The following is a 24,948-nucleotide window of genomic DNA, read 5'->3' on the forward strand; positions in this document are numbered from 1 at the left end:
TAATTTACATGAACTTTCCAACATTTGATTTGATATGTCCGCTAAAACAGCTGTTATTCTGCTTTCGAATAAGACCTAAATTGCTGATTTCAATGATAACTGTGTTTGTCAAAGGCTGTAAAGGTAATTTCATTTCCATGTTATATGTTTGTTTGTTTGTTTGTGGTGTTTATGGTGGTGGTTCGACTACACTGGTCATTTTACACCAGGCCGGTTCTTATTATTATCATTCCGTATCTGCCTGATTACCAGTGAACTCGGCACTTAGTGAATTCGGCCGCACAAACTCGACACTTGGTGAATTCAGCCGTGGTAGATCTCGTAGCGGTACCGGTCACCATGATTGGTTACTGGAATGTTTGCCGGTGAACTTGGCACTTTGAGTGGTTGTCAATGTTGTACGGGGTTCAGGGCATGCGTAGATCACACAGTCACGGCGTGATTAGATCACAGATTGCGTAATCGCGGGAAATAACGCGACGCTCTTCACTTGGGGAACTCGGCCCTAGGAGGAATTGGCACTAGAACACCTTCGCATTAGAAATGCATTTAATATGAATGAACAGTATCAAAAAGAAAATTTAAACATGCCGTGGCTCGCGGTAGATCTCGTAATCTTGGGATCCTTCAACCCTGTTATCGAGACACCCTAACCCCAGAGTGGAATCGTCTCTCCAAAGGCAAAAAATAATTTATTTTGACGTGATCATGCGAAACATTTGTTGATGAGGAACACTGGCTTGTTGTGATCGATAAACGAAGAAGCGCCGCTTGATCTTCCACAGTTTAATTGAAAAAGTTGTAATGTGTACAATGACAAAATCTTATCATCAAATTGTCAAGAAAATTTGTCGAAGTTCTGGAAATTTCAAAAATATCAGCTTGACTGTCTCTAGTCGTTTGATGCAACGAAAATGTTGGGAAATGATGGCTCCAAACTGCTTGTATGACTGTCCACCAAATATTAACATTGAGAAAGTTATGGTTTCAACGCTACCAAATTTTTATTGCAAAATGACCAAATGAACATTGGTAAATCCAAAATATTTGATGATGGTTTTAACAAGTACGAATCTCGTGGCATATATCTTGTGGGCGAAAACGATGATGGTCCTATATTTTGTAAAGTCGAATACATTTTACTTGCCAAGCAATGGAAAATATTGGGAAAATTAATCGAATCAATATATTTCTCTTGTCATCTGCATTGTTACTGTGTTCGCGAAACTGATCGTTACCATGCTTTTTTGCCGAATGAATTGATCTACCAAAGACCTTTTGATGTTTACTCAATCAATGACTCCAAGTTCATAAGACTTCATCATTGCGTGTGCCTGTCACCTGACAGTGATATATAAACATTTGTTATTCAATCTGTCTCTTTAGATGACAATGAACTTGGTAGCTAAATTATGGGTACATTCCAAGCGGATAAAAGTCGACAATGTCTCTGAGATACGGAGTGCAGTTTATGAAGTCTATAAAGATGAACTGCGTGGTCGTCAATTCTTGATCAAGTATTACGACAAATCAGTTGAAGATTTTATTGACCTTGATGAAGACGCAATTATTAAAGACAAAGGTCAAATAAAAGTGGAAGTTCTAGAACAACACCAAATAATCAAAGGTAAGCCCATAGTGTATTATTTATGCTTCAAATTTACACATTGCTTGCTGCAAGGTTATTAAATCTCCAAATAATGCAGAGGTCTCAAACACGCGGGTGTTGTTTGTTCTCTTTATCGATGTTATTATCCGTGACGATTAGGGTAGGCCTAGTAGGTAGTAGCACGCTCTACAGCTGTAACACCAATGAATTATTCGCCGATTGGACATTATATTCCTTGGGTTCTTAACCAGAGTCCGTATAGACCCCATCAGGGTACGAAGCACCACATCAGGGTGTGCGAGATGAATTGTAGAATTAGGCCTATATGCTGTGGAATATGTTCTTGGCCAATTAATTCAACTGGAAAATAGTCTTCGCGCTGCGTGCGATTTTATGTCAATGCGCTTTCTGATTTAAAAAAATAGTTAACATCAGAAATTGTGTTGAAAATGGACAGGGGCTATGAGAAATCTCATTGGAAGTACAAGGGGTACGATCGCTAATAAGATTAAGTAGCAATGCTATTACGATGGCTCAATAATGATTATATTTCAGTTGTTATTGATATGTTCCAATAATAATCGAAGGCAAAATCTAACGCTGATTTAATTTGAAGTTGGCAATGACAATACCAATAGCCTAAACTTATCATGACTTTATCAAAACCAGGATTAGGCTACACCTCTCAAATATCTGATATCAGATCTTCTTCATTAGATTATAAAATATTCTACATAAAATTGTGGCACGTCACAGGTCCACTAGTTGCAATATTATACCCAACAGTTTTACGATGTCATAATGCAAACTCTCGTATGATGTATATATAACTCATTAATTAAAAAATTATGCCCGCACAAAAACAATTTTATTCAAATATTTGAAACTGTGATGTTTTCCGTGTCAAGCGTGAATTTTCGCTGGGTCGGGAGATTTGCTCGTGTCCACCGGGTACTCTGATGAAATTCACAGATGCTACGTACGTCGTACATATTGTAAGATCACGCCTAGGACCGCTGAACTATATAATCTATGACACTCTATTCATTACAGAACTCGTTCCACAACTTCATGTTGAGACCCCTCTGAAAATGCTGCCGCCACTTGGTGCCTCTGCTGACAAGGAAAAAGCAGATTCCCTTGGCTTCAGTTCATGGGATAGTGCTGGTTTGTATAATATTATAGTATTATACATTATTATAGATTCTTCATGGGTTATAGTTGCAACATGCATCTTTTAAGATCTATGCTCACAGGAGGATCGTGTCAGTGTGATGCCAGACATTCCTGTTTTGGGGTGCGGAAGTTATGGTCCAGGTAAGAATATAACTTATTATCACCATGTTGAAATATATTGAGAAAAAGTAATTGAATTTTTGTACGCATTTCTCAATTTTTATTTTTGGCAGTTTTGGCATCTGGCTTTGACCATAGGCCTGCCTTAATGTAGAGCATAGCTCTCATTTGCTAGATGTTTATGCACAATATCACACATCAGAATATATAGTAAAGGAGTTTCATTCCTTTATTAAGATGTAATGAAGCCATCACCAGCAACCAACACGCCGCTCATCAAACCTACCGTAAGTGAATGGAAGGCGAAACTTCATGTCACTGATTCTGGAACATTTGCCTGGTGTGCACATCACCAATGCTGTGAAGACCAAACTCCGTGCAATGCACCACCAAATAAAATCTTTTGAGTAATGACGTCTTGAATTGTTAATAATAAATCCAATGTCATGTCAACATGTGATGCATTATATATGTATGTTGCTGTTTGACGAGGATATGCGTATGCCATAATAGGATGGGTTGGTCGGATAGAGGTGTAAGGTAGAAAGATAAGGTAGAAAAATACCTACCTGTGAAATAAGGTAGAAAAATACCTACCTGTGAAAAAAGGTAGAAAAATACCTACCTATGTGAAAAAAGGTAGAAAATTTTCCTCCTGTCTGTAAGGTAGACCGTGAACCACCTCTAAAGGTGGGCACAGTTTTTACAGTGCACTGTTGTACAAGGGTCAGCCCAGTGAGTTGTTGAGTGTGCGCAGACTCATCAAAAATTAAAGCAAACATTGTGAAGTGTCTTGGAAACTGCAGGGCCCGTAACTAATAATTAAACATATTCGGGCGGGCGAAACCGTTGGTATGAATTCGTTGCATGATGTTATTTCGTGACCTCCTGTCTGCAATATCAAAAAATATAGAATCGCCAACAGGAATATCCCTGTCGCCCAATCGTACTAAACTAAAAGACGCACACGATTTCAAATTGGTATTTCTTCACTGGCATATATTTTTTCCCTGCGAGATGGAATTCGTCTTCTGGGGTTCAGATTGCCAAGACAGGAACATTCGGTGCCAGTCATTTAGGCGCCCATGGACAATTAAACCTATATGTATTTTGAAGGCTATATATAACGAAGTTTTCGGTGTTAATTTGCTCTGAATACTCATTAAGGATATGTCCTATCACCACATCATCTACTGCGAAGCCATTTTTCTCCAGCGCCCCCCACAGCGCCCCCCTGAGCCCAGCGCCCCCCATATCGCCCCCTGAGCGTTTCCGCCCCCCTTCAAAATCGCCAGCGCCCCCTGGGGGGCGCTGAGGGCAAGGTTAAGAACCACTGCCTTAGAATAAATTCACTTCTACTGAAACACGTTCCACTGGTGCACTAGATACAGGAATTGACAAGCATTTTTGAACCACATTGAAGAGCATTGGATACTCATTATTTCTGGTCGCCCAATAATGCAAAGAATCATCGCCTTCAAATCTAGACATGAGCTCATCAATCTCTTCCAAGTACTTGACCATCTGAGTCATTTCATTGCCTCTAATTGAACTTTGCTTCGATTGTTTGCTTGTATAATCGAAAAGTCTCGAGTAGGCCTACTTTGATTGCGGAGGATCTATTACCTCTTCATCACAGGATGATTTTGTACGGTTGCCAGTGAACCCGGCCCTCGGTGAACCCGGCCCAGTGAACCCGGCCCTTGGTGAACCCGGCCCTCGGTGAACCCGGCCCTCGATGAACTCGGCCCTCTGTGAATTCCGCCCTCGGGAAATTTTGAAATTAAGTATACTAACAAGTATTAATATGAATTATTAAACTAATAATGTTATTATCAACTGATTTGTCGATCTTGTAACGAGGTCAGGGCATGCGTAGATCACGCAGTCACGGCGTGATCAGATCACGTGATCACGATTGCGTGGTCGGCTCAGTGTTGAATTGACTTGGCGAGGGGCGGACGTGCGACGTTCGACATCCTCGTATCTGTTCATGACATCGCATTGGGTCTTATCGCATTGTACATTGTGTGTGACTTATTCAGATGAAAAATATATATCAACGATTGTTATTGCTCACATATCAACCACGCGTGGTCTGCTCGTTATTGCAACTGTAGGTTGAGGTGGGGTGTTAGGGTTGGGTAGGGTATAGGGGGAAGGGAGACATCAGGGTTCGGGGAGTGGGACATTAGGGTTGGGGGAGGGGGGATATTAGGGTTGGTGGAGGTGGGATAGTAGGGTTGCCGGAGGTGGGATATTAGGGTTGCCGGAGGTGGGATATTAGGGTTGGGGGAGGGGGGGTGTTAGGGTTGCCGGAAGTGGGATATTAGGGTTGCCGGAGGTGGGATATTAGGATTGCCGGAGGTGGGATATTAGGGTTGCCGGAGGTGGGATATTAGGGTTGGGGGAGGTGGGATATTAGGGTTGCCGGAGGTGGGATATTAGGGTTGGCGGAGGTGGGATATTAGGGTTGGGGGAGGGGGGATATTAGGGTTGGTGGAAGTGGGATATTAGGGTTGCCGGAGGTGGGATATTAGGGTTGGGGGAGGGGGGATATTAGGGTTGCCGGAGGTGGGATATTAAGGTTGCCGGAGGTGGGATATTAGGGTTGCCGGAGGTGGGATATTAGGGTTATGGGAGGTGGGATATTAGGGTTGCCGGAGGTGGGATATTAGGGTTATGGGAGGTGGGATATTAGGGTTGGGGGAGGTGGGATATTAGGGTTGCCGGAGGTGGGATATTAAGGTTGCCGGAGGTGGGATATTAGGGTTGCCGGAGGTGGGATATTAGGGTTGGGGGAGGTGGGATATTAGGGTTGCCGGAGGTGGGATATTAAGGTTGGTGGAGGTGGGATATTAGGGTTGGGGGAGGGGGGATATTAGGGTTGGTGGAAGTGGGATATTAGGGTTGCCGGAGGTGGGATATTAGGGTTAGGGTTAGGGGATATTGATATGTGAGCGTCGCGTTATCTCCCCCGCTTACTCAATCCGTGAATACAAAATTTTCCGAGGCCCGGGTTCACCGAGGGCCGGGTTCACTGGGCCGGGTTCGCCGAGGGCCGAGTTCACTGGTAATCTTTTGTACAATGCATTGCTACTAATCCTACTATATGTGCCATTTTCTGTTGTTTTTACGGCGGCATATCTGATATCAGACGAGTGCAACGAAAGCAGTGGCGACAAATAGCGATATCGACAGAATTCGTCATATGCGTTGATCTAGCCCAGGGGGGGGGGGGGCAAACTTTTGAGCTCGCGGGCCGCATTCAACATCTGAATCCATTCGCGGGCCGCACTATATAAAATTGGGATTATAAACCAAACGCAATATTGATATTTGATTATATAGTGAGGACATGGAGATAATATATGTGCTTATATAAAACAAGCCAAATATTGCTTTGATGATATCGTACGCGCGTCAGAAATATATAGTGGCGAGATTTCATAGGCTGCCGGACCTCAATAACCAATTATAGTCAAAACTATAGAGATGAAAGTCGGTTGGCCCGATTGTTAGAACAGGATTGAAATTGAAATCTGTGAGCAGCGATCTGTCCACTTCTGGTTCAGTTCCCGGACACTCAATGCTGACAGCATCATAACCATGTTAGCTTCAAACACGCTTCTACTATGTGTAGATAAAATATAAATACCCCAATTCTACGCATACAGACAATGAATCTACCTAAGACACGCCCGAATCGTTTTTTATAAGTACAACACTGAAATAATTAAAAATGGAGTGGCCAATCTGAAATCCCACTCGTGATCCAAATTATGTCAATCTCGTTGCAGCTATCCCGCTGTGATATTAAGTATTTACCTTAGATCAGTGGTTCTCAAACTCCCCCCTTATGATGGTGAAAGATTTTGCGCCCCCTTATCGTCATATCACAAAACGCAACCGGGTTGTTTGATGGCATGGAAGGTTACGACGGTGGATGAGAGACTAAATACAGAGCAATAACTTTGAATTGAAAGTAAATCGCGCAGAGCGCGAAAATTTTTTGCAGTCGAGCTCAGCTTCGCGCCCCCTTCAGATGCTTTCACGCTCCCCAGGGGGGGCGCATACACCAGTTTGAGAACCACTGTCGTAGAATTATCATGGTGAAATATACTAAGAACAGTTAATCAAGTCCCTGCAGTAATTCGATTTTTAGTACGCATTTCATCAATATTTTTTAAAAGTTTCTTCAGACTCTCGCGGGCCGCACAGAACGGTGTTGCGGGCCGTAGTTTGCCCACCCCTGATCTAGCCAGTACGATTCGCAAATTTCTTCATCTTCAAGTCATATAAAATATGCCGAGTCAATGACTTGGGACGAGTCATGCGTAATGACTCGAGTACAAGTCGAGTCAATCCAAATATTGACTCGAGTCGAGTCGAGTTATTTTCCCTTTTCAAGAAAATGACTCGAGTCAAGTCGAGTCACCAAAAATTCGTGACTCGAGTCTGACTCGAGTCGAATCATGACTCGAGTTATTACAACCCTGGTGTGCATGCCTCCTCTTTACATCGCCTAGGCCAAGGTGGGTGTCTGATTCCATAGACTACTTCAAGTCGCTTCGAAATCATCATTGGTTTATTATTAGCAATTTTATCAGTTCAATACACCACAAAAATGCGATACAATGAAAAGACAGGAAGATGTCGAAGCGACAAGGAGTAGTCTATGGAATCTGACACCCACCTTGGCCTAGGCGATGTAAAGAGGAGGCATGCACACTGAATGAAAGTAAAGAAGATAGTATAGAAGAAGAATGCGACAAGAAATAGGGCGGCATGTCATGGGAAGCGAGATCGATAGGTCAGTCGTGGTCCGGTAATCTTGAGGATGGACTGTATTTATTTAGTAGTAATTGCTTGTATTTCGACTTGAATGTGGACATGCTCGTCGACTGTCGGATGGCCGGCGGGATACTGTTCCACACATCAGGTCCGGCATATTTGAAATCTTCATGTCTTTTCATTGTATCGCATTTTTTGTGGTGCATTGAACTGATATAAATTGCTAATAAACCAATGATGATGATGATGATGATGATTCTATAGAATGTAAACGTTTACATTCTATAATGATTCAATGCATATTGCAACAGAACACATCACGCACCAGCGATATCTGCGATATCTTCGCTACCTGCGATAGTTTTGGATAACCGCGGGAACCGCGACCGCGCTTGATTCCGGTATTGTTTTTGTTTACATTCATAAATTTCGGTCTCCACGTGTTATGAATTATTTGCAATGGTTGCCAGTAAACTCGCCCCAAAGTAAATTCGGCCCAGGCAAATTCGGCCATTATATCAGTAAATTCGGCCCACCGAGAATATTGTATTAAAACGTATTACCAACCGTTAACATGAATTAATTACATAATTATACTATTATTAAGTGATTTGGATGTCAGGGTATGCGTAGATCGCGTAATCACGGGAGATAGCGCGGATATTCACGGGGACCGAATTTACCGACGGCCGAATTCACCGGTCAATTCACTGGTTACTCGGTCAATTCTGCCCTCGGAGAATTTTTTATAAAAATGTATTACCAACTATTAATGTGAATTAATTTCATAATTATATTATTATCAAGTGATTTGGAGAACAGGGTATGCGCATAAATATATATATGTATATATATATGCCGATGTTTACGGGGCCGAATTTACCGGCAGCCGAATTCAATCGGTATATTCGGCCCTCGGAGAACATTGTGTGAAATTTTATTACGAACTAATAATGTGTATTATAATACATAATTATAATATTATCTAACCTGAACCCTAACATTAATCCTAACCCTAATTCTAGCCTAATCCTAAACCTAACCTAACCCTAATCCTAACCCTAACCCTAACGCTAATCCTAACCCTAAACCTACTAATAACTACTAACTAATAATGTGTAGTATATTACATAATTATAATATTATCAAGTGATTTGGAGGTTAGGGGTTAGGTTTAGGGTTAGGATTAGCGTTAGGGCTAGGATTAAGGTTAGGGTTAGGATTAGGGTTAGGTTAGGATTACGGTTAGGATTAGGGTTAGGTTAGGGTTAGGGTTAGGTTAGGTTAGGATTAGGGTTAGGATTAGGGTTAGGGTTCAGGTTAGATAATGGTATTGTAACTGTTGTTGTTACTCTGGCCCTGGCCGAATTTACCGAGGGCCGAATTTACCGAGGGCCGAATTCACCGAGGGCCGAAGTGACCGAGGGCCGAATTCGACGGGCCGAATTTACTTTGGGGCGAGTTTACTGGCAACCATTTGCAATATACGGCATTGCTTTCGTTTAATTGTATGCTTGCCCCAAGACGATTTTCTCCCGATAATAATTTCCTTCAGAAAATCTGCCATTTAACTTATTTAACCTGGATGTATCGAAGAAGTGCTCACTTAATTCGGCCACCGGTAAATTCGGCCATGACCTCAGTAAGTTCGGCTCTTCCAGAATATTGTATTAAAATGTATTACCAACCGTTAACATGAATTAATTACATAATTATACTATTATCAGGTGATTTGGAGGTCAGGGTATGCGTAGATCGCTTAATCGCGGGAGATAGCGCGGATATTCACGAGGCCGAATTTACGCGGTAAATTCAGCCCTAAGAGAATTTTTTATAAAAATGTATTACCAACTATTGATGTGAGTTAATTACATAATTATATTATTATCAAGTGATTTGGAGGACAGGGTATGCGTATATCATGCAGTCACGCGAGATAACGCGGATATTCACTGGTGCCGAATTCGATGCCGAATTTATTGCATTTCGAATGTGCATGTCGCTAGCAGCATAAAAATCAAGACTAAACGAGCATGCACCTTGACAATCTCGAAAATTTTACTTCCTTTGTTACAAAAGTTTGCTAAAAATATCCAGCTTTCCGTTTGTGAATATTTAGTGACTCTCTGCTGTGAGCTCGACCCGCAATCACAACACAACATCAAGAGCGAAATACACTACATGTGGGCAGTCAACGAATTGTGCTTGTTCAACCAATCAATGAAATTTATATCGTTGTCCGATGTAGCAGGCGTACAGGTCAATCTTGATTTGATATGTTTATTGTATCATTAAAACCAAATCTGTGCGATTGGAGTGTTGCCTACTGGTGTATAAGTTTTCAAAAGGGTAGCAAGTAGGCTACATAAACCCGTTTTACACTCTGCTCAATATCAAACGTAGCAATACTCAGACGCCAAATACATTGTCCGGTCTGGCCAATACCGTTAAGGCGTAAGCTTATATTCCCTTGCAAGTCCTCGTCGAAATTGTTGGCAAAGCCACGGAAGATATTGATTTTATGGGATTAATATATCATTTGATTTCCCCAGTTGATACATTAGGCGACGTAGAAAACGTCAATATGTACATCAGCATTCAGCATTGCGGAATTATGTGGCCCGAGTCGTCGCTAGGTATCGTGTACATTAACATAGGCAATCACGTCACTGAAATGTAGGGTTGATATTAGCAATATGACGTCACGTGACGTCATGAGGTTCACGTTCGCGTTCACACAAATCTTTCATAAAGGTTCGCGTTCACACAAACCTGAACCTTTTGGAGGTTCACACCATCCCTAATATATTATTAAGTGATTTGGAGGTCAGGGCATGCGTAAATCACGCAGTCACGGCGTGATTAGATCACGTGACGAGACGATGCTAGGGGTTACGGTTACGGTTAGGATTAGGGTTCGGTAATGTTATTGTAACTGTAGGTTGGGAGATGGGTATTAGGGTTCGGTAGAGGAATATTAGGGTTGGAGGAGGGTGACCCCAACCGTAACTCTAGTCCCTAATCTCCAATCCTAATTTCCCCCCTCCCAACCCTAATACCCGTCTCCCCAACACTAATCTTGTAATACCCTAACCCTTAGCCGTAACCCTAATCTCCAACCCTAATATCTCCCCTCCCCCAACCCTAATATCCACCCTCCCAATCCTAATACCCATCGCCCCAACCCTAATATCCATCAACCCAAACCCTAATCTTGGAATACCTTAAACCCAACATGGACACTAACCCACGGCACGTAAAACTTCCCTATTTGAGAATAATAATTCGTATTGAATGCATTTATAATGCAAAATAGATCAAGGGCCGAATTTTCCGAGGCCGAATTTACCAAGGGCCGAAATTACCGAGGGCCGAAGTGACCGACGGCCGAATTCACCGGTGGCCGAATTTACTGGCAACCCTAGTAAAGTATGCCTTAATATGTGCTGTACAGTTCCAGGAGTATCAAATATACAATCTGGTAGTTTTGATAAATCGATAAGAATGACGAAAGAAAAACTCAAGACGGGCAGAAGGCAAAATACCGGTAAGCTCTGTTCGCACATTATGTATTGTAGGCTACTATGTTGTCGCTTGTCGCCAGAAATTTTGGTGCAACTTTTCCAATTATTCAGGGGCAAAAGTCGGACGAAAGAGGCCCAATCCCCCAAGCAAACATGCCAAAATCCCCAAAACTGTCCCGGCGGTCGCACCCATCAATACCTTTGAAAGGTTGGACACAGTATCCCGAATTACATCAAGCTTGTTTTACAAGTTCCATTGTGAATGGAACGTGCATAGCGTCTCGTATGGATCGGATCCGAGCAAGATAAAGTGTAAACGAAAATTCTTCAGCGCAGCCGAGGCCACGGATCACTTGGTCACTCACCACGCCACGAAATTGATAAACAGCGGTGCCGAGTTGCGGTGCTGCTGGGAAAAGTGCGCACATGGTGAAACGGAGTTTGCAGACAAAGAGGAGTTGAAGCAGCACATCGCACAGCATGCACAAGGTATGAGCAATGTTTTTATGATGTTGCCGCATGGTTACTTTCTGGTTTATATGTGAACACCTTGGGTTGCGATTTCTTGCTGCGGCCGGGTCAGACTTGCTCGTAAAACTGGCAGACGTTCTCAATAACGAGTAACGAAGTATTCATACTTTTTCCAAGTACTCAATTAGGTTGTAGTTCAGGGGCGGGCAAATTCTTCAGTCGGCGGGCCGGATATAGAAAAATTGAGTACTTGGCGGGCCGCCGGGCCGGATTGCCGAATCGATACATTATTCGCCCATTTATCCACATATACAAGGAATAAATCGTCTTTAATGAATGTATTTTAACGACATCAATGTCACTTCTAAGCCATTTCTCGCCGATAATGGCAAAGACAATGTGGATTTGGGAATAACATTGTCATACAAGCGCTGCCATGTCTGCTTCTCACTGATCGTGATCAATCAACACACGGTGCAATCCCTATTTAAGATTTCAAGGCGTTCGATAGGCCCGGTTACCCTAATTATCCAAGATATCAATTCATTAGGGTTGAGTAGGCGACGGGATAACGTCGTTGTTCAACTGTGTGGCCAATTAATCTCGATATTGAATTCATGGGTCCCGCGTCCTCTACGAAATTTGAAAAGTGGCCTGCGATCCGTTTTGAGTTGGCAACCCTGGCATAAACGGTGCCTTACAAAAGTCTAGAAGTGTGCCGTGCTAGAAGTCGGCGGTTACGGAATCAAAAATAAGAAATATCAGCCTGGTGCAAATGACCATTGTAGTCGACACAAATCATGATTACCACAGACGACTTTAGGATTGAGTGCATCATAAATGCGGACAATGCAAGTCTTCTCGCTTCGACGAACTTGCGCGTAAGCTGCACTCTCGCAACGCTGCGCATACACGTGTATAATGACATACAGTCACTAAAATTTGACGTAGTAAGCAAGTAGTGGGGAATCTCGGCAGATTGGGGCCGCGGGCCACATTATCATGTAAGACGGAAAACTGTCCGCGGGCCGGACAAAATCCCTTCGCGCGCCAGATCCAAGTGCGTCTGCTTCCCTCTCTCACTACAGATTGTCTGTTATCTGAGACAGTGGTGCAGCCGGTCACACGAGTTTAATCTTGCATGACTGGGATAAACAAAGACCTTTTCATATGGAAATTGAATTGAGTGATGGGTGATGGTAAAGTCATATATGCGGAGGGGGTTGTGACCTTTTGTGTGGTCTTGTACGAAAATGGCTACGCAAATGGTATTGCAGAGTTACAGAACACACCTCATGTTTCCGGCCTGCCAAGTGCCAACAACCTTGGTTTCAGTGAGAGCTGCTGTTGCCAATCACAAACATAAAGTCACTTTTTATTTGGGTATTTTGGATACAGATGCAGTATGCAATGTTGCTACTTGGTGCCTCTCTATGTGCTGGACGTTTGTCGTTGTCCTGAAAAAGAAATGTTTGAGCCGCCGTCACTCCCTGTCGAGGAGGAGCGTAGTTATCTTGAAAGTGATAATAACGCCAAAAAGATTTTGTATTTTTGTGGTTCTGGGAATGAAGTTGAAGTTGATAAAGCATGTGCTATGACTAGTAGAGTTGGTCATACAGGGTCAGCCGATAATGACTCACATGAAGTGTGTTTGGAAGTATCCTCCCGAATTGCCAATGACTAACATTAATTCTAGCAATTCATATTTTACGAGAAAGATTTGGGAATTTGACATGATAACTTATGTTATAACTTAATATGTTAAAGTCTACAGTTTGTAGTTTTGGTCCACTGTAGCTCTAGTTAAATGTGAACCACGTGTAACGGGAAAGTCTATGAAGTTGACTTCTCCTTAACGTTCACATTGATGGCTGAATGCCTGTATTGGAGTCTATCCAATGATATGTATGTGGAGTGTGTACCTATTTCTTCCGAGTTGAGTTGCTAGGTGGCTCAAAATATCTCTTTACACTTGCTGATCGCACGAGTTAGTGATTCCCCTTGAGCAAAAAGCTGACGAATTTGCTGAGTTGTGAGTGTTCTTTCAAAATCAGGTAATTTTCGAATACAATGTGTGGGATGTATTCGTACTGACAATGGAGGTATCAGAAATGAGTGTGAATCTTATCTTAAAGAGAAATAATAAGACACGGAAAAACTGTTACGGATTGTCATCTGCAAAAGGGTGTTCCTGAATGTCTGAATAAACCGCTCCGTGAAAAAGTTGCTGCTATGATCCATGGATCATGAGTGCCATGCCATCTATGTCTTGTGGCATGAAGCGATCATAACCACAAATTATCCAAGGAACAGAAGTCCTGCTATTGTTCTGGATTATATAACACTATTCCCTATTCGTGTCATGGTACCAAACCTAGGTTGTAGCATCGACCTACACTGTTTGGTTGCAAGGCTTAGTTATTACTAAAGAGTGAGAGACCGCACAAATTTGGCTGCTAAAACTGAAATATGTACATGTCTGGGATCTGACCTCTTGACGAGGTTATTGTATATGGAGTGATGAAAGAAAGGAGCAACAATACGACGCCATATTTGCTTCCATGAGACATGTCTAAGCCAAGATGAAGCAGTGGCTGAATCTCAGCCTTGAATGCCTGCATCAAGTTTCATCTATCCTGTAATGGGTAACGATCAGGAAGCGCATGATGCATGAAAAGTGGTAATGAAGAAGAAATCGTAGAATTGAGGCGATCTACACGTCTGAATAGTGGTCAACCGCCCACGAGACTTGCATACAATGGAATTTTCCAGCACACGGAACAATAAGTTGAAGGTGAAGATGATACTTCAGCGGCAGCCTCATCATTGTCCTATTCAGTACCTGCTAGTGGGCACCTGGCAGAGCCAAAAAAATATGAAAGAATGCATTGAACTCAGATTATGATTTATGGAGAAAGCTGCTTGACATGAAATAAAATGAAATCAATATGTGATTTGTTAATATGGGAGCTGGTTAACCTCCCGTTGGTGTTCATATTGCAATTCGTTATGTATCAGATGATGAACAATTTGCTGACATCTTGCCAAAGCCGTAGACAACCTGTTACTTGAGAGATAAGATTGCTAAGATAATGGTGAACATTTAAAAATGTCTCAAGAGAATGAGTGTTGAAAATGATGATTTCCATATTACTTGAGACATTGTTGAACTGTTGCATATATATTGCTCACCCTTTAGAACTTTGATAACTAACAGTACGTCTCCCAGTATGAGTGTTGATGACTCATTTTGAAAGTGTGCTAGTTTCTCTTATATGTTCTAGTTGAAACTGTAATGTTATGACACTTGGGCTGTCAGGTATATTGGATTTCAACATACTCCTTGCTGAGTAGCATGGTCCGTGCTGTGAATTAGCTGATATTATCTAGTATAGAGATATACCAGTATGGATTCAGAATTGTTCGTGAGGCGATGGAATGTTCAGTGTCAAGTCCAGTATTTCTTGACTGCAGAGATGGTCAACTCAAAGTAATCATCGTTGGTACTCAAGTAGGGGTACAAGTAACGTGAAGTTCTACCCAAGTAAGTCTACATGTAGAAGTAACTACTTCCAAGACATGTCAAATCTGCTTCAAGTAGAAGTAGAAAATAAAGGGATGAAAAGTAGATTTGGTCGAGTACAGCAAACAGCATATTGTCAAAAACTACTTAAATAAAAGTAGAGGTACTTTGTTACTGACCACCACTGCTTATTTGTCATCAAAAGTATGTAAAACCAACTAATTGAGTTAGGGCAGCAGGTAGGCTAGGCCTGATTGAGTGCTTGATTGACCACCTCTGTGTGACACTGCTAACGCAGATCTACGTTTCCGTTGCAGCCACTACAGATTCTACATGCACCGATGAAGATTTCATTCCGGAGCTGGACGAAAAAAAGTCAAAGAAACGTAAAAAGACAACGCCGGAAAACAAAGCCGCCAAGGTTTCCAAAATCAACCCGGTTCCCGAGAGAGCGAACGCGTCCAATGTCGTGACCAAGGTCATGGACGCGTGCAGCTTCTTATACCGCTTCTCGTGTGAGTGGAACGTGACTGGCGCCGTGTACGGCATGAGCACAAACTCGAACAACAACAAGATCATGTGCAAGCGCAAGTTCACCAAGATCGACGAGGCTCGGGACCACCTGGTCAATCATCACGCCGCGAGGGTGCTCACCACCGGCCTGGCGTTGCAGTGCTGCTGGCAGAGTTGCGATGTCGAGTTTTCTGATGGGGACGAGCTGCAGGAACATGTAGTTGTACATGCTAAGGTACGGAACATCGCATAGTAGCGGTTCTTAACATTTTCTGGAATAGCGAGTTCGCCGTACAAAACTTGAAGATAAGATAGCTGTCATTTCAACATTCATTGTAGGAATACATTTATTAACTCGGAGACTTTTCGGGTGCCTTTTTTCACACTAAAAGGATTTGAAAAGATCCAAAAATAAACCACTAAGGCAGAGCATGACGCAACAGTAAAATCACTGATCACGGAATTTGCATTGTGACAATGGTAATAACAAAGTTTGCACCATATGGCTTTGTAGTACCTACACAGAATGTAAATAAAACGGACACATAATGGAAATTTTGTAAGTTCTTATATAAAATTTGGCTTGGTCAACTGAATAATTGTGGATTCTAAACATCTTTAAATGAAACAAAGATCTGCCTCGTGCAATTAACCTAAGCTGACCTCTCTTTGCATCGTGGCTAGATTTAGAAGAATGTTTCGAATTGGTTTCGAGATTCGATAGATATATTATTGCTTTCAGGACTACAATCAGTTTTTGGTTTGGCTGTCTTTGTCTAGCGTTCTATTTGAAATAACATTGTCATGTCATGCTTGGCCAAATTGGTTTTCATTCGAATCTCTGTTTACGTGTTTGATAAGGGGGAACGGGAAAAGTCATCGAGTTAAATTAAATATAATGCTATGAATACACTGCATAATACTATATGTATTTGGCTCCATTTATTCTGCCTCATCATGTCTAACGGGGCACTAAGTTTGAACATCAAATTTGATTTCCGTATCATTGATGTACGCTACCTCGTATCCAGATTTCAAGCTACCTGCAGTGGCGAGAGTATCACAATTAAATTTTTTTTTCATGAAATTATGAGCTTATAGTTTTATACAGTATTCAAAAATAGCTTGTTCCTCCACTTACTCTCGTATTTGATGTACTCTTTGATGCACATTATTTCACGAATACTAATTGCTGAATTCAACATCCAGAATTCATGAAGTGCCGTATATCACAATACACGCTCATATTCAGTGAAACCTTCATTTTCGAATATTGTTGAATCACTCTTTAATCGTAGTTACATTTCTGATGCCGGAATCACCATGTGCCGAATTCACCGATAACCCTACGGACTGCAGCTTAGCGATGATGGATAACTTTGGGACATGATGGAGGAAAAAATATAACGTGTTTAACGTCTTATTCATGTAGTCTTATGCTTTCCCATCTTTGGTATCCCACTTGAAATGGTTGTGAACTGCTGCGAAACTGGCTTCTGCTAAGTTACCACTACAGCGTTACCTCCCATTCAACTACCATAAGCGGCTGCTTGACACCTGCATTTATCAGATGTAATCTCTCTTTCAGAACCGAGCTCTTGAGCGGACGAGTTCTCCCGACTACAGAACCATTTGTGGCTTTTACGATGAAGCAAACACTGCCTGACTTTGCGGAATCATTTTAGTTCCGTTGGAACGTTTTCAAAGACTTTGTGATGTTGCTTCTTTCTTGGTTCTCGAGACATTCCTTTTTTACCAGTATAGTCAGTGCGTGTTTGGTACAGATGCCACCGCTTTCTCAATTTATCCAGGCAAATTGTATTTCTGGAATTGCTTGAGTGTTGTCACATTAGGTATTAATGGCATATGCGTCTGGAACAAATTTGATGTGAATCTGAGAATGATGCGATTCACTATTCAGACTCGTCCGTCCTCGAGTTAACTCGTACATTGCCATGACCAGGGCCTGGTTGATTCGTTTCTCCTGTCCTTTTAGCTTATTGCTTGCCATTTTTTTTATCATGCAGTCGTCTCTTGCTTACTACTAGGGCTACCTGGCAATTAGGAATCTTTGATCTGAATGAGATGATTTTCATCATGCTTTTTGTACAATTGCAGCTGCTGCGCAAGTGTAAATAAACTTATGATTCGCAAGGCACATCATTTTTTCAGTCTGGTATCACGTGATTCGCGATCGAGCCGGAGTAAGTATGCCTGACCAAGACCATGAATGCAAGACTTATCATCATTATATTTCTATCACCATCCTAGTATGCTCTAAGTTAGCAAGTGATGACGCACCAGAGAGATGTGCTAGGGTGGAAGGTACCGGTCATGAAAATCTGCCTACAGTGTGAATGCGATGACCATGTTCATGTCGCACCTGTTTTTCCTTATGGTACATTTAGAAAATCAAAATTATCAAGCGCTCCCAGAGTTAAACATTTGCTATGAAGTACAAATTTGATCGCGAGAGTGCGATGTACGTGCTCGTCCTATACGATTAATCGACCTACCCGGCTGAAGCCAGGTTATATTACTGGGGCAACTCATATCTCCGTCAACCAGCACTCTTTTGTTCAAAGCTTAAATTTAACTCAACGCATAGTTGATGTTGTTGTGCATACTTTATGGTTTCATCAGCCATAAAAGCAGTTAGATTTTCATCTGAACAAGTTACAATAACGTACAATGCGATAAGACACAATGCGATGTAACGAACAGATAGGAGGATGTTGAACGACACGTATCAGAAGCGATCCTTTACTATAACATCCACCTCGGCCTAGAGTGCCCGATGTCACAGTTATTTTCGATGTTGATCTTTTTGAAGCCGCGACCCTTTCTGCTAGTTCTTTCCATTCTTCGTGAGTGCTTTCTTTCTTCGGGACTTTTTCTGTTTTTTTTTTATCCCCGTTCACGGCGACAGCGGGGGAAGAGGAGCCCAAATTAACCGCGTCCGCCAGCTCTGCTGGCGCTTATCGTTCGTTACCACTACGCTATCCCCCCCGTCAAGTAGCACATGCTTGTTTGCATAACATTTTTCAAATAGTTTTCGGTTCGGTTAATTAGCAATTTTTATCAGTTCAATGCACCAATTATGAATAATGATACGATGAAAAGATAGGAAGGTGTCGAAACTTTAGAGTAGTCTTTGAAATCAGACACCCGCCTAGGCCAGGGGCGAGCAACTTCTCCAGTCGGCGGGCCGGATTGCTGAATCGATACATTTTTCGCCCATTTATGCACAGGTGGATCAGTGCCTGATCATATTTTAATTTATATTTTTTGGAATCGATGCAACAGTAGCTTTCGATCAAGACCAGATTCAATAATTTCTGCACTCGGGAAGATAGCTTTTGGATTGCCAGAAATCCTACAGTCGCTTACGCAAAACAATTCTCCACTCCAGCCTCAGCGAAGCGGAACGAAGTTGCAAAATCGGTCGTTGCCGTTCCATGTATAATTTCTATAGTGTTATCGCATTGTACATTGTGTGTGACTTGTTCAGATGAAAAATATAACCCAACGATTATTGATATTGAGTCAGACTGAGTTCGTGGTCTGATAGGTTTGAGGATATTCTTCCTAATGGGACTTGTAGTAGTAGGCTTTACCAAATCGGCTAATATATTCGTGTAGGATATTATGAGGGCGAGCTTCTTTCCCAGCGTGAGTCCGTCAGACCATTGTTGTACCGCCGACATGTAAATGATGGTTTTGCCATATTCAGGAATAAGTTAGAATGTAATAAGTATCTTGTTCGCTTAAACTCGCTTCACCCGGCCATGCTTGAAACATGAAACGGACATTCGCAGGCCAATACCTTCGTTCCAATTCAGAATCAGCGCGACTGTAGCTTTCAAATAAGATCAACTTTATTTAATTTGAGCACTCGGGTCGTCATCTATGGGATTAGCAATTACGTTGCCGTTTCATGCCATAAAGCGACAACAAATCTGCGACTGTAGCATCATTCGACCGCGAATCACGTGATGCGCATCTATCCGTAGGGTAGTTATCTATAGTAGAGCTTCTTGGAGGTACAGAACTTCAGTATACGATTGATTAGTATATTCATATTGAAATGAAACCCGAATATTTTCGCCTGACACTCGTCAGGAGTAATCGTCAGCAACTACTAGAGAATACGAAAGAACATTGTATATCAACAATCGTATCACAAAGTATGACGTCACCAGCATGAAACTTCGAATGAGAGAGTGACTGTTCAGTGCACTATTCCCAGGTGGTACACGAACTCCTTCTGTTGACAGAGTTTCGGTTGGTGTATTTTGATAAAAGTCGACTACAAGGCACACAAGTGGAAGTGTAAACGGCCCCTCCCAATAACGCGAAATTTGTCGTCTCTATAATTATTCGCACTATCGAATGTCACATTCGATATTCGCACTAATCGGATTATCCAGCAGATGTTTGCCGATTGCAGAATTAATGGCCTTCGACCGGTCAGCATCAAGCTTGAGTGGATGATGGTGAGCTTTTCACCGAGCGTGATGCACATGTTCCGATAAATCTAAGGACATGCTGGTTTATGCGTTCCTGCAGACGCTTTGACGTTCTTCCCACGTAGCCACAATCACAGTGGCACTTATATTCGTACACTACATTACTTTGTTGAAGTGCAGGAAGCACGTCTTTGCGTGTTGAAGGGAGCTGTTGCGTAGTCGTCAAAGCCAATGTGTGCATTGGGTCGACTTTTATCAAAATACACCAACCGAAACTCTGTCAACAGAAGGAGTTCGTGTACCACTGGGAATAGCGCACTGAACGCTCTCTCACTCGAAGGTTCATGCTGGTGACGTCATATTTTGTGATACGATTGTTGATATACAATGTTCTTTCTTATTCTCTACTAGTTGCTGACGATTACCCATGATGAATGTCAGCCGAAAATATTCGGGTTTCATTTCAATATGAATATACTATTCAATTATCTATAGCACCATACCCTGCTAACGACCAAGAAGTTAGATGTTCTACCATTTTACCTCGTCCCTAAACTCATTAAAAACGGTGTGAGACTCAAGATGACATTTATACTACAGTGAATTCCGCGATTTTTTTCGACATTTCAATGCATTTTGCAACAGAACACCTCACGCACTAGCGATATCTGCGACATCTGCGGTACCTGCGATAGTTTAGGATAGCCGCGGGAACCGCGACCGCGCTTGTTTCCGGTATTGTTTTTGTTTACGTTCATAAAGCTCGGTCTCCACGTGTTTTGAATTATTTGCAATATACAGCATTACTTTCCTTTAATTGTATGCTTGCCCCAAGACGATTTTCTCCCAATAAGAATTTCCTACAGTAAATCTGCCATTTCACTTGTTTAACCTGGGTGTATCGAAGAAGTGCTCACCTAAATCTAATAAAGTACGGTATGCAATAATATGTGCTACAGTTCCAGGAGTATTAAATATACAGTTCGGTACTTTTGATGAATCGATAAGAATGACGAAAGAAAAAGTCATGACCGGCAGAAAGCAAAATACCGGTAAGCTCTGTTCGCACATTATGTATTGTAGGCTACTATGTTGTCGCTTGTCGCCAGAAATTTTGGTGCAGCTGTTCCAATTATTCAGGGGCGAAAGTCGGACTTGCAAGTACTCCTGGAAACAAATTCGAGTGCAGATGGATATTTGATGCAAGAGGGGCTGCCGCTGGATGCAATGAGATATTTTCAACTTCCGACGATTTGTTCTCGCATGTTGTTGAGCATGTCACTCCGGGTCCGAAAGGCTATCATTGCAAATGGACAGAATGCATCAAGCAAAAAGATGGTGTTTATGCAACCCTGCATTCTGTTAAGGTACAGGTTTTGACCACTGCATGTTAATTGTTATGCAAACACATCACAGATTCTTTCCGAGTGGTTTCCTTCGAAGGCTGTAATCACACTGATCCAAAAAACAAGATAACTATTTTTGTGTGCAACCCCTTCAAAAGTTTAAAATAGGCATTGCTACAAAGGGTGGGGGTGGAATTATAGATTACTATCCTATGGATTGTTGCGCAACTGAAGGCGTCACAATTGAATACTGGTACCGTACGCAGAGAGGTATAGCCTACTTTTAAGCCGGCTAAGAGCAGCATAATTGATATAGTGCTCTTTGCTGACAACCCTGACTCTCAAATTAAGAAAACTGGTCTTAATCAAAAGCCAGTGATGCACTGATTCCGAAAATAGATGTTAAAATCTGGGCACTTCTTCGTTATGCCCCACACATCGAAAAAATGATCTCCATGACACCAATAAATGTTTCCCCATGAACATGAACAGAAAAATTTATGAACGTCAAAATGAATTGTTTTTCGCGTTGGGGAGGGATAGATTGATATTAGGGATGGGGGAGGGGATATTAGGATGGGTTAGGATATCATAAGATTAGGTTTGGGGATATTAGGGATGGGGATATTGGGGTGGCTTAGGATATCCTAAGATTAGGGTTGGGGAGATTATGGTCGGGAGATATTAGGGTGGGTTAGGGTTAGGATATCCTAAGATTAGGGATGGGGGAGGGGGATATTAGGGTGGGTTAGGGTTAGGATATCCTAAGATTACGGTTGGGAATATTAGGGATGGAGGAGGGGGATATTAGGGTGGGTTAGGGTCAAGGATGGGGTTAGGATATCCTAAGATTAGGGTTGGGGGTGAAGATAACAATATTTCAAACCCTAATCTTGGGATACCCTGAGCCCAAATCTAACCCTAATCTCGGATATCCTACCTCAACCTTGACCCTACCCTACCCTAGCAACCCATATCTTAGGCCACCCTAACCCACTCTAATAACCCCTTCCGCAGCCCTAATCCTAGGATATCCCAACCTTGACCCTAACCCATCGTAACACCCCCTTCCCTAACCCTAATATCTCCAACCCGACCCCAAAAAACCCTTCCCACGACCCGAATATCTCCCACCCCGACCCTAATCTTAGGATATCCCAACCTTGACCCAAACCCACCCTAATATCCCCTTCCCACGACCCTATATCTCCCACCCGACCCTAATATTCCCCTGGCCCTAATCCCAACGCGAAAAACAATTCATTTCGACGTTTATAAATTTTCACGTGTTCATGGGAATCATTTATTGGTTCCATGGTGATCACTTCTGGATGTGTGGGGAATAACGAAGAAGTGCCAAAATCTGTTCAGAACATTGAAACTATACTCCGAAATAGTTGTCAAAGTCTATTGTTCCAAACAATCGGACACCGAAACACTATGGCCTTAACCGATTGGCACCGGCTGCCATTTTCGAAAAATTTTACTTCATTTTTCAAAATCGAAAAATATTACCTTTCTGGGATCCGAACACTGTAACCAAGGTGTCGTTCGATTCAAAATTTCAACGCGCAACCGATTGCGCCATCCAAATCGCTACCGATAGCGTGTCTGATTACTTATATGAAGAGCAAGCCGAGAAAACGTTGGTTGGGAACAGACATGCTAAATTGCGTACTTTATGAACCTTAGTATAGGTATTCGACGACGATACAGTCTGGTGTATTGTATAGGCTCAGAATTCATCGTTCTAGAGAGCCCTGAGTCGACGGTCTACGTCTAGCAGGCGCTAATTTCTAATCAAAACAATGCCTACCGTTCTAATCAGCTCGCGGCAGACCACCGGCAGACCACCGAGAGAGTGAGTCATGGCGCGTGATGGGCGCGCATATGGTAACTTCTAAGGCTTATAACTCAAACTGTTGTGACCCTATATTAGTCATTTTAGTGTTCCTAGACAGATATTTACAGTCCTTACCATAATGATTTGCTGCAAATGCTTATCATTACTACAACGTAAGATATATATCGATGTACGTAAGATATATATCGATGTACGACAGCTCTTTGTATACCCAGACGCACGCTTTTGCGTAGGTATAATCGCTGAGTAATATTGTATGTATTCCGAATTATACTTTACCATTAGCCGTTATTTAGAAATTAGAATCATATAGGCAACAACAATTCACAGACACAATCTGTGAATGTTTATGGCTATTAGAACACGATATATTTCACGTTATGTGACGGGTATTCAGCCATGTGCTTGAAGCTGGTACGGTAGTCTGACGGAATTCGCTTCCCGGTTTTCAAATGAAACCTTGAGCGGTATAGAACTAACTAGTATAGTTGCTTTAGCAAAATATAAACAGAAACTGACAATCGCTATTCATAGCAACAAACTACAGATGGTTATGACGAATAAAACCAACTAAACGACAGTGTATATGGCGGGTATGAGGAACGCGCGTGTCTGCGAAATGATGCTTCGGCGGATATTTTTGTCACGCGGCCTATCACATAGCTTTTGATCAGCTTAGATGTAACTAATATCAGATATGAAGATACGTGTGGACTTGTATGGACACTAGCTATTCACATAATGAAACAACTATGCCAGAAGACGGCTAGAACGAAACATACAGAACGTTATCTGAGAGTGGTCAATGACGCGCGAATTGTCGACACAGTGTATTTTGCAACATATTTATCTACGGTGTTTGATATAAGATTTTGACGTCTTCAATATAATAAATATCAAATAACAAGGTATCAATGAACTTGTACGAACAATATCTATTCACAGAAATGAACAGCAACGACCTAGCACGATTAATATGTAATATATCGTGGTTTCAATTACGGTACTCTTCTCTCGTACCGGCATGTCGAAAAATAGACACGCCGGTGCCAAACGGGTAACTATGGCCAATCAAGTCGATCGATTGTTCGGAACAATGCAGATATTCAGACTTTGACGGCTATATTAGGGGGTTCCGTTGTCATGACACTGTTGTAGTTATATTTTAGGAATCAGTGTGACAGTATCTTTTGAATAATTCTTTGAACCGATAGCAGACGATATTGAAAATATTAAGATCTTGGTTGCTTTCACACCGTATTTAGCGTCCACTTGCAACGTAATAATTTTCTTTTTCTTTTATTTATCTTTCGAATAAGTCCAATTTTATTAGATTTTAGCGCTCGGGTCGCCAGCTATAGCACTACCAATTACGCTGTGCTTTTAACCTGCTCAGCAGTATACATGTATACCTCTCCGTGTCCCGTATTCAAGTGTGTCGACTGAGTTACGCATCTATCTGTCGGTTAGCAATCTATAGTTAATTACAGATTCTACGTATTTCAAATTTGATTTAAACGTTTTTGCCCATCATATTTT

The 24,948-nt window shown here is 42.0% G+C and overlaps 3 protein-coding genes across 4 annotated transcripts in view; all 3 read left to right on the top strand.

The window, feature by feature from the left end:
- LOC145444219 (uncharacterized) overlaps positions 1–24,948 on the top strand; it is a 166,698-nt gene that overhangs the window by 131,493 nt on the left and 10,257 nt on the right. The window contains exons 2-3 of one of the 2 annotated variants that reach the window (XM_080322162.1): positions 11,154–11,246; positions 21,340–21,566. In XM_080322162.1, the coding sequence (XP_080178288.1) occupies positions 11,204–11,246; positions 21,340–21,566 (270 nt within the window). In that variant the 5' untranslated portion in view covers positions 11,154–11,203. Of the gene's footprint in view, positions 1–11,153; positions 11,247–20,956; positions 21,252–21,339; positions 21,567–24,948 lie in introns of those variants that run through there. The other variant, XM_080322161.1, reaches the window with a different exon arrangement.
- Positions 1,150–3,358, top strand: LOC145445003 (uncharacterized). Its single transcript, XM_080323088.1, has 4 exons — positions 1,150–1,627; positions 2,663–2,776; positions 2,852–2,926; positions 3,143–3,358. The coding sequence occupies exons 1-4, from the start codon at positions 1,387–1,389 to the stop codon at positions 3,310–3,312; spliced, it is 600 nt and encodes a 199-aa protein (XP_080179214.1). The 5' UTR covers positions 1,150–1,386; the 3' UTR covers positions 3,313–3,358.
- Positions 14,821–24,948, top strand: part of LOC145444220 (uncharacterized) — a 38,284-nt gene continuing 28,156 nt past the window's right edge. The window contains exon 1 of the mRNA XM_080322165.1: positions 14,821–15,013. Within this exon, the coding sequence (XP_080178291.1) occupies positions 14,995–15,013 (19 nt within the window). The 5' untranslated portion in view covers positions 14,821–14,994. The remainder of the gene's footprint in view (positions 15,014–24,948) is intronic.

Source organism: Botryllus schlosseri, chromosome 8 (genome assembly GCF_051294905.1).
Source record: "Botryllus schlosseri isolate E-star chromosome 8, Bs_hap1, whole genome shotgun sequence".
Lineage (NCBI taxonomy): Eukaryota > Metazoa > Chordata > Ascidiacea > Stolidobranchia > Styelidae > Botryllus > Botryllus schlosseri.